The following is a 9,800-nucleotide window of genomic DNA, read 5'->3' on the forward strand; positions in this document are numbered from 1 at the left end:
ATGCCACATGTTACTTAGTGGGTTTCATTGTAATTATTTAGAGACCAATAAAAATATTCCAAGTGCCACTAAATAAAAATTATAAAAATACACAATAGCCAATCACATGTCGATACGCGTTGATATTTTAATTTTAAATGACATAAAGTAGTCAAATTAAATACTATCATATGTTATTTTAAATTAAAACACTTTGACTAATCAAGTAATGACATGTATTTTTTGGAGAACAAGATATAAAGTCCCACCATTTTATTTCATAACACGTGTCACCAATGAGAGTCAATCACATGTCTTCAAATCTCCTCAAGACTCCTATAAATAGAAACTCCTCTTAGTCTTATGGGGGGACACATTCAAGCACATTCAGAAGTCTCAAAACTCTACCAAAATTGAGTTCTAAAGTCTCCCAATAATTTTAACATTTGAATACGAAGGATATTCAAAGTAAAATCATTCAAGTCATTCTCCTAGATCGCAAGGTGCCTTGAAATTAAGTTCAAAGGCCTCCACAAACTCCAAAAAAACTATAAATTAGTGAAGTTCTACAAATTCAAGCCTCTAAAGCTCTAAAGAACTTCCACCACAAATCTTTTTGTACGAAGAATATTCAAATAACATTCATCCAAATCATCTTTTCAAGTCTCAGAGTTCTACTGGAATCAAGTGTCAAAGCTTCCAAGAACATTCAAAGAACACACAAAGAATGCAAAACATAAATAATTTCTAACAAGCTCATAGCCAGAATCATTGCAATTTCGTTCCAAAAACCTTTCAATCCATTTTCCAATCAAAGTGAGTACATCTTGTGTTCGAATCAAAACTACATTGACACAATTCTTGAATTGAAAATTTTTCCAATGAGATCAGATCAGGAGATTATTTTATTGTATTAGGATTTAAATATAGAGAATTGTACTCAAACATTCATCAATACAGAAATACATTTGTAAAACTATTTCGATTGTTTAATTTTCAAACTTGAAATTTTGTGTCTACAGCAATATTGGGAAAAGCTACATTCTTAATCAATTATAGAAATCAGAAAATTTAGAACCTCAATTCAACCTCTAATACATACGTGACCACCCTTTGACTTCCTTTCTTAATTTCTTTAGCTTTACTTGGGGAACCCTGCGGTTGAAAAATACACAGCTCGTTCATATTATGTTAAAATTACTATGATATAGTAACTACAAAATAATTGATTTCCTGAAGACTGTTGGAAAATAAAAACAAATAACATAGTAAGCACCATAGCTAATTAATTTCCAAAAGTATGTTGCCGGTTAAGCAAACAGAAGTTGTCTCACAACAATTTAGTGCAGAGGACATGGAAAAGGACCTAAACTAAACAGGCGTCCCAGTACCTTTGTAAAGTTGGCAAAATTGACAACGAAGTGATACTAACCATGTTTTCTCATTTTCTATAGTGTCCATATGTAGAAGGGAGTCCAAATCCTCTGTCTCACTTTTCCTGTTCCACTCTATACTCCACCAATAAATACTTACTACGTGTTTACCTAATTAATTAAATATTATCATTATTAACTTATTAATCCTACAGTTATTAATTAATAGTATCACGTGGCAAGTATTTATTGGTGGAGTATAAAGTGGAGTAAGGAAAGTGAGACAGAAGATTTGGACTCATATAGAAGGCTGTTTATTGTGTATTTCCACTTCGATAATTTTCACAGCAATCAATTGGATAGTTTTTAATTTCTTTCCAAAATGTTATTGGCGTATCATGTTTCTCTTAATCTATTGAAGCTCTCAAGACCATAGAAGTAAGCACCTACAAAATGAGGTGCTGATATAATTATATAGGGTTTAAGGTTTATGAGGGTAGTTAGTTCATGTAAGTTTAATTCGCATTAATGATGACTGCAAGACCAACAAAACAAGATTGAGACCCACCCCATGTTGCGGACATTCTATTTCCAACAAACTACATTAATTTCAGTGTTTTCCACGGCCGTACAGGCAGTTCAGAATCTAATGGCTCTTGAGACTTGGCTTCAACTAGCTACAGTTAGAGCCTGATGGCTTGGCTTCAATTGGATAGTTTTTAGTTTATATTGACAGGTAATGTATCTCCGAACAAAGATGATAGTGTTCTTTTACAAGGTGAAATTCTATATTAATAAAAAGAGGGGAAAAAGAATAAGAAGAGATATATATATATATATATATGTCATTCTGTATTGTTGATAAAATTTTAGATTGAACTCCTCCATTAGGATGGGAATTCTACGATGCCTACAATTTTATTTATTTATTTATGTGTATATGTATATATAGGTACGTGTCTTATTAATAAAATTTAGGTGACATTCACATTCGTTAGTACAATTCATGAAACTACATTGTCTCTTGATTTTTTTTTTTTTTTTTTTTTTTTTTTTAACGTGTTTACCTAATTAATTAAATATTATCATTATTAACTTATTAATCCTACAGTTATTAATTAATAGTATCACGTGGCAAGTATTTATTGGTGGAGTATAAAGTGGAGTAAGGAAAGTGAGACAGAAGATTTGGACTCATATAGAAGGCTGTTTATTGTGTATTTCCACTTCGATAATTTTCACAGCAATCAATTGGATAGTTTTTAATTTCTTTCCAAAATGTTATTGGCGTATCATGTTTCTCTTAATCTATTGAAGCTCTCAAGACCATAGAAGTAAGCACCTACAAAATGAGGTGCTGATATAATTATATAGGGTTTAAGGTTTATGAGGGTAGTTAGTTCATGTAAGTTTAATTCGCATTAATGATGACTGCAAGACCAACAAAACAAGATTGAGACCCACCCCATGTTGCGGACATTCTATTTCCAACAAACTACATTAATTTCAGTGTTTTCCACGGCCGTACAGGCAGTTCAGAATCTAATGGCTCTTGAGACTTGGCTTCAACTAGCTACAGTTAGAGCCTGATGGCTTGGCTTCAATTGGATAGTTTTTAGTTTATATTGACAGGTAATGTATCTCCGAACAAAGATGATAGTGTTCTTTTACAAGGTGAAATTCTATATTAATAAAAAGAGGGGAAAAAGAATAAGAAGAGATATATATATATATATATATATATGTCATTCTGTATTGTTGATAAAATTTTAGATTGAACTCCTCCATTAGGATGGGAATTCTACGATGCCTACAATTTTATTTATTTATTTATGTGTATATGTATATATAGGTACGTGTCTTATTAATAAAATTTAGGTGACATTCACATTCGTTAGTACAATTCATGAAACTACATTGTCTCTTGAATTTTTTTTTTTTTTTTTCATGTTACACTCTGATACGATCAAATAAATAGTGTTTACATCAAATTTGAGAGTAGATTCCACTGCATCACATGATAAGCTTTAAATATATAGTTCTTATTAGTGTAACATGCATATTATACTTAGCATAAGTTGATATCATTGGTTGACTAAAATCAAGAAACATTAATTATCATTGATTTTAGTCAAATCAAGGGATTCTCCTAAGTCAACTTTAGTAACTCTACATAACCTACTTAGTGTTCAATGCAAAACAATAATTCATAATAGTGAAAACTGAAAAATGTAGCCACTAAATTCTTTCCACTTTGGATGTAGATTGTCAGACTCAACCACATAATTTTCCATACTTTCACTCTCTTTATGAATTTTATTTTTATTTTATTATTATTATTATTATTATTTACATAGTATCAGAATGAATTTTTTGTGTGAAGTTCACTAATTTTGATTTCCACATTAATTTTGATTTTGGGGTCATTTTTCCCATTCGAATATCACAAGTTATACAAATTGACCCGTTACTTTTTGGGTTCAATTTATGCCAAGTTTGCCAACTCACTCACGTTTTCCATCATAATGTCATCCTCCATCAAAATTCCTTAGGCCACAATTGCAGGCATCTCCAGGCCATAGAAGTCACTCTTTGGTCACTGGAGCAGCCATTCTTAGGCCCTTGTAACCATCTTTCAGAATTCATTGCGTCCTTGTTTGCTACCATCGTCAGCATTTTGCACAATTCAGTCCATATTATTCCTGAATTATTCTACATCTAATTATGTCACTTATATTCATCATCAATGGAATTTTACGAGCTTAGATTCTCAAGGTATCATTGGGCTTCTACCTTGAGTTTAAGGGGAGTGTATCATATATGCATATCATATTTAGTACATGTTGATATATCATTGATTGTCTAAAATCAAGGAACATTAACTGTCCTTAATTTTGGGATTCTTGTAAGTCAACTTTAGTTCCTATATATACATTTTTTAGGGTTTCCTGTAAATATTTCAATGTAGTAAAAATGCATCCACTAACGACTTTCCATTGTAAATGTAAGATGTTAAGTCTAACCATGTAATTCTCCTTGATTCCACTCTCTCTACAAATTTTATATTTCTCCCTTTTATTTTAACAATATTTAGTTTTTTGTCATTTTGAATTGACAATGATAAGTTTACACATGATAATAACTTTGTTACATTCACTAGTAATTCACAACACATTAAAAATATAATCTTCCTCCCCCACCCCCAAAAAAAAGATAATTTGGAGGTACCTTAATTAATATAGTATAGTAGTATTAAACCTATCAACTTGAATATGTCTCAACAAAATAAAAGATTTCAAGCTTAGATTTCAGGGCACTAATTCACACACACCACTTATTGCACATTATCTACATAGGGCATAAAATTATAAACATTGTGTATACTGAAAGTATATCAGTGCATGTGAGAGAACAATTACTATAGGTTTTAGCAAAGAGGAAAGTGACCTGATATCTCTTTGCATCAAAATTAGAGCCACATATATCATATTTGAGTTTATAAATACACATGTCCATTTATGCAAACATTCTATGTACAAGCATCTATAGATACTTACATTATATATATCTGCATACGTACATTTACTCATGTTTTTCACTGCATTAAAGCAAAAAAGTTCAGATTTCTTATCTCTCATCCGCTGTGTTGTATAAAGGGGAAATTAAGGAAGGTGTGGTCACACTCACATTCATTTCACCAAACTAACTATTTCCTATCCTAGTTATCATATATCATCTGCCTAGATTTGGTACGAAGGCAAAAAGGCCAAAACCTCTTCCCCCTTCCCTTCTCAAACCCTAATCTTCCCCAATAACTATAGCTAAACTGCTTTGGCTTTCCAATTAAACCCGGTTTTCCAAAAAATAATAACACTTTTTTTTTCCATTGCAGGACCCAGCATTTCCTGCCACCCGTGGGCACTACTAAACTAAAGCCACTTCTTTCTTTCTTTCTTTCTTTTAAATTTATTTTTAAATTAAATTTTTAAAAAAAATTATTTGATTCATTTTAGCTTACCTTTCTCTCCCCCACTCTTTACTACCTCTTCGGATCCCATATCTCACTTTTCTTTTCCTCTCTCTTTCTCTCTCCAAAAATTTCTATATATAAGACCTTTAAGTTTTACTGTCGTGATACATAGCCGAGTTCCAAAGCAAGAAAACAAAAGCTTTGTGCTTTCTTTCTCCCTGGTGTTCTGCAATTTGCAAGAGCTAGTTGGTTTTCTTATTTTTATTTCTTTTGGTCCTTCTTGGGTAAACAAGTTTGCTTTGACTGCTTACTTAAAAAAGAGACATGTCGAGCTGCATCGATGTTGCGCCTGAGCAACTCTGCTACATCCCCTGCAACTTTTGCAATATCGTTCTTGCGGTATCTTTGATCTGACAAAACTCTTTTTCTTTCATGAGAGATCTGCTTTTTTATCTCTTATTAAAAATTCCCCACTAATGGAAATTTATATTTGCCATTTTTTTTTAATGTATGTGTGGTTTCTTTCTCATAAGTATATATATCTATGGAGGAAGAACATTTTAAGATCCTCAAAAAAGCTAAGCTAGTTTTTGCTTTTGTTAGATCAGTTTGGTTGTGGTAGTGGTCTAATTTACTGAATTCCATTAATTTTCTTTATGGGGTTTCTTGTTTTTGGTACAGTCAGGTCTCCATCGTTGGACTTTTTCTTTTTTCCTTCTTCTTTTGCAGTCAAAGAAAAGTCATATCTGAAGGTCCAGAAGTGCACAAGATCACGGGGAGAGAGAGAGAGAGACTGTGTACATGTGTGTGTGTGTGATGGTTGTTTTTGTAAATATGGTTTTTAAACGTCAAAACAAGCATTTTGATGAAAAACTCAAACTGATGAGGACAAGTATTTCACCCTTTGATTTTCTTCCTCTAGCTGAGACTTACCTTTCCCTTGCTAAAAACACTGCACCACTGGGAGCTGTGCAAACCTAGCTTCTTTAGCTCAAGGGGGGAAAGGCAAAAATGAAGATCTCACTTCAATTATTTCTGCAACACACACACACCCATCAGAAAGACCAACAAACCCACCATCCCTTCTAGGGTTTTCTTTTCAAAAAATGACCCATTTCTGCAAAGAAATCTAATTTTGGAAACTGGGTCTGAGTCTCCAAAGCTAAAGCCAATTTAATTTCACAACTTTCCTTTGTTGTATGTACCAAATAAATTCAGGGTCCTCTTAGCCTAGCCTAGGCTTTCATGAGCTGTACTCAACCTATTTCATTATAGTGATTTCTTTTTATTTCTTGAAATTCGGTTAGTTTCGATCTAAACTTTCAGCTTCTGACTCTTTTTTTTTGGGTTGAGCAGGTCAGTGTTCCATGCAGCAGCTTGTTGGACATAGTGACCGTCCGATGTGGGCACTGCACCAATCTATGGTCCGTGAACATGGCCGCCGCTTTTCAGTCACTGTCATGGCAAGATGCTCAGGTGATAGCTATTGTTGCTAATTTCCACACAAACATACAAAGTTTCAGCTTATTTTTTGGGTGTTGATACTTGATGGATAGGATGGCCCTCTGAAACCGATATATATGATGTCTGTACTCTGTAGCTTCTTTTTGAGAAAATCGAAGTTACCTAGCCTTCACTGGATCTCTGTCTCTCTGTTTTATATAGACATATAGACATAGATCGAGTTTTTCAAAGCATTTTTTTGCTTTGTGAAGTACTGTAACCCTAGCTCCCAGCCGCCTTAATCAAAACCTATTGTTTTTCTTCTTTTCTTTTTTTTGGGTAGAGGAGTGAGTCGGTACCTGTGCGGCTCTGCCTGCCGACCCATCAAGGCCAAAGCTTTTTTTTTTCCTAAATTGAAAGTGAAAATTTTTCTTGAGCCGTTTTTTGAAAAATATTCTACTTTGATTTGATAGACAAGCAGGGTTCTTAGGTTTAATGATTTCTTTTCATGAGCTTTTGTTGTCTTCTACTGTGGAAAGAAAGACCCTTTTTAAGATCCCTGAAAATCTTTTATTTTACAACTGTCAATCTGGGTTTTACTTGCTTTTTTTCTGAGCCGTAAATATTCCAAACTCATTCAGGCTTTCAATCATGGCTTTCTCTCTCACAAAGCATCATTTCATTTCTCTCTCTCGCTCATGAAAATGAGCTAATAATATAGCTTAGTTCTTTTGCTTTTAATTTTCAGGCACCACACCACATCAAACCTGATCACAGGAATGACTACTCAAGCTCTTCCTCTTCCAAATGCAACAGCAAGATTGCAATGCGAGCACCAATAACCAACAACGCCACTGAGGAAAGGGTTGTGAATCGACGTGAGGCACCCACTTTGATGACTAGTTATCCTATATTTTATGTGATTCAAATTATTTACATTTTTCAATTTTTTGTTTTTTTTTGTTTTTTATTTTTTATTTTTTTTGTCTTTTGTCTTTGCTATTATTTTTAATTTGATTTTTCTCATGAGCTGTTATTTTCCATTTCAGCTCCCGAGAAGAGGCAGCGAGTACCATCTGCATACAATCAGTTCATAAAGTAAAAAAGGAATTTATTTTATATCAGTATAATGAAATGCATTGTATACAATCATACAAATTTCACTTCTATTTCTCATATAAGACAATAATGTTTTCTGTAGAGAGGAGATCCAGAGGATCAAGGCCAATAATCCGGATATTAGCCACAGGGAAGCATTTAGTACTGCAGCAAAAAATGTAAGTGAACATTAATTTTCAAATGCTTCTAATAATTATATTAACTTGATTTCCTTTTTGAGATTGACTTTCAGTTTTAACTCTCTTTGGCAGTGGGCACACTTCCCTCATATTCATTTCGGGCTGATGTTGGAGACCAACAATCAGGCTAAGCTGGACAAAGTAAGTTTTGAAAAGGGGAAAAAAATTCTCACTTCTTATCCATCTTTGCTTCATTTTAGTAAAGGGAACACAATTGAAATATACAACTTGGGTACTTGTTTTAAGGGTCCGGTTAAAAGGTAAATTTTTTAATAAACTATTTAAAGAAAGTTTTAATAGCATAAAAATATTAAAAACTATTACAAAACAATTTTTTTTTTATTTTTTATAAGAAATTTCTAAAAATATTTTATAAACCAATGTCTTAGGGAGTATTGAGAAAACTTTTATATATATATATATACATTATTTAAAACTTATAAGTTTTGCTTTATAATAATTGTTTTTTACCATCAAACTAAGACATTAATAAATTTTTCTTTTATATAATTTGGATTCAAACTTAAGTTTTTCTTTTACTAATTGAACTAGCTGAAACTTATGTAACATATTATGAGACTTAAAAAGGAAATTTCAAGTATTTGCATTGACTTCATCTTATTTCCTGGCAGCTTATTAAAGCACTCAACACTTCATCGAAGTCCTAATTAGGGCTTGCTTCTTGAACCCTTTTATATCAAGCTCATATTTTGAATGCACTGCCAAAGTTCTTACAAATCAATCACTCCAACTTCTTGCAGTGGCCTTTCCGCACGATGTGATTTTTTCTCCTATCTAAATTTCTCTAGTTGATTAGTCCTAAATCCATCTTTAGGGTATGTTTAGAATAGGGGGAGATGGAGAGTGAGAAGAGAAGAGTAGAGAGGGAGGCGGTCAGAATATAATTAGTATATTTCAGCCACCCTTCCTATCTCCTCTTCCCCCAACTACCTCCTTCTAGAAATAGGATTATGCTTCTTTGCTTCTTTTCTCATATAGTCCAATCCTATTTTCTTTGGTAGGATTTCTTTTTCTTACTTATAATGGGCTAGTTAATACTTCCATATACTCATACATAGTTACTGCTAATAATGGGTCAAGAACATTGATGCGTACTATAACTTCTAATTATGAACTCGCTTTGCTGATTCCTTTTTTTTTGCCCCCTGATTTTCACAGGCCTCTGAGAAGCATCTAACGTCAAGGGCTGCACTACTGAACAAATGAAGGCTGTCTTGATCCCTCAAGACCACTTCCGGCATATCTGAGTTCTTCAAGTAAAAGATAGCCTTGACTTTATTCTGTTTTAAGGACATTTTAACTCTATCCTTTTTCATTGTACTAGTGACCAGTTGTTTAGGGATGTGATTTACAAGGCTTTAAGTACGCTACTTTATTCTTCATCTTTATCAACTTTCACTTCATTTGAAGATAATGACTGAAATAAATTTAAGCATTTTGTTAGAGTATTTGCATTAATTAATATAAAATAAAGAAATGTATCAATTTTACATATTTAATCTCCAAAATCACCCACATTAGTCAAACTAAATAGGTAAATAAATTTGCAAAACTGCTACAACTGTATAAATTTACACTGATACTATTTACTTTTAATATAGTTTTCTATTCTTTCTTTACGTATTCCAAGACCAAATTGAGAGAATGAATGATGGTTATTATGTGTGAAAAAAGAGAAACAATTAAAAAAATTAAGAAAATTTGATATTTTAATGT

The 9,800-nt window shown here is 32.6% G+C and overlaps 1 protein-coding gene across 1 annotated transcript; it reads left to right on the top strand.

Annotated features, from left to right (window-relative positions):
- Window positions 1-5,411: 5,411 nt before the first annotated feature.
- Window positions 5,412-9,464, top strand: LOC112005547 (axial regulator YABBY 5). The gene is made up of 7 exons (XM_024037825.2): window positions 5,412-5,721; window positions 6,679-6,798; window positions 7,514-7,643; window positions 7,815-7,863; window positions 7,967-8,042; window positions 8,136-8,204; window positions 9,243-9,464. The coding sequence occupies exons 1-7, from the start codon at window positions 5,647-5,649 to the stop codon at window positions 9,288-9,290; spliced, it is 567 nt and encodes a 188-aa protein (XP_023893593.1). The 5' UTR covers window positions 5,412-5,646; the 3' UTR covers window positions 9,291-9,464.
- The last annotated feature ends 336 nt before the right edge of the window (window positions 9,465-9,800 follow it).

Source organism: Quercus suber, unplaced genomic scaffold (assembly GCF_002906115.3).
Source record: "Quercus suber isolate HL8 unplaced genomic scaffold, Cork oak 2.0 scaffold_537, whole genome shotgun sequence".
Classification (NCBI taxonomy): domain Eukaryota; kingdom Viridiplantae; phylum Streptophyta; class Magnoliopsida; order Fagales; family Fagaceae; genus Quercus; species Quercus suber.

Bases quoted from the DNA above. Each gene is read 5' to 3' on its own strand.
- LOC112005547 (XM_024037825.2), top strand. From the start codon at position 5,647: ATGTCGAGCTGCATCGATGTTGCGCCTGAGCAACTCTGCTACATCCCC. The intron at 6,799-7,513 runs GTGATAGCTATT...TTTAATTTTCAG, and splicing joins TGTCATGGCAAGATGCTCAG to GCACCACACCACATCAAACC. The intron at 8,205-9,242 runs GTAAGTTTTGAA...TGATTTTCACAG, and splicing joins ATCAGGCTAAGCTGGACAAA to GCCTCTGAGAAGCATCTAAC.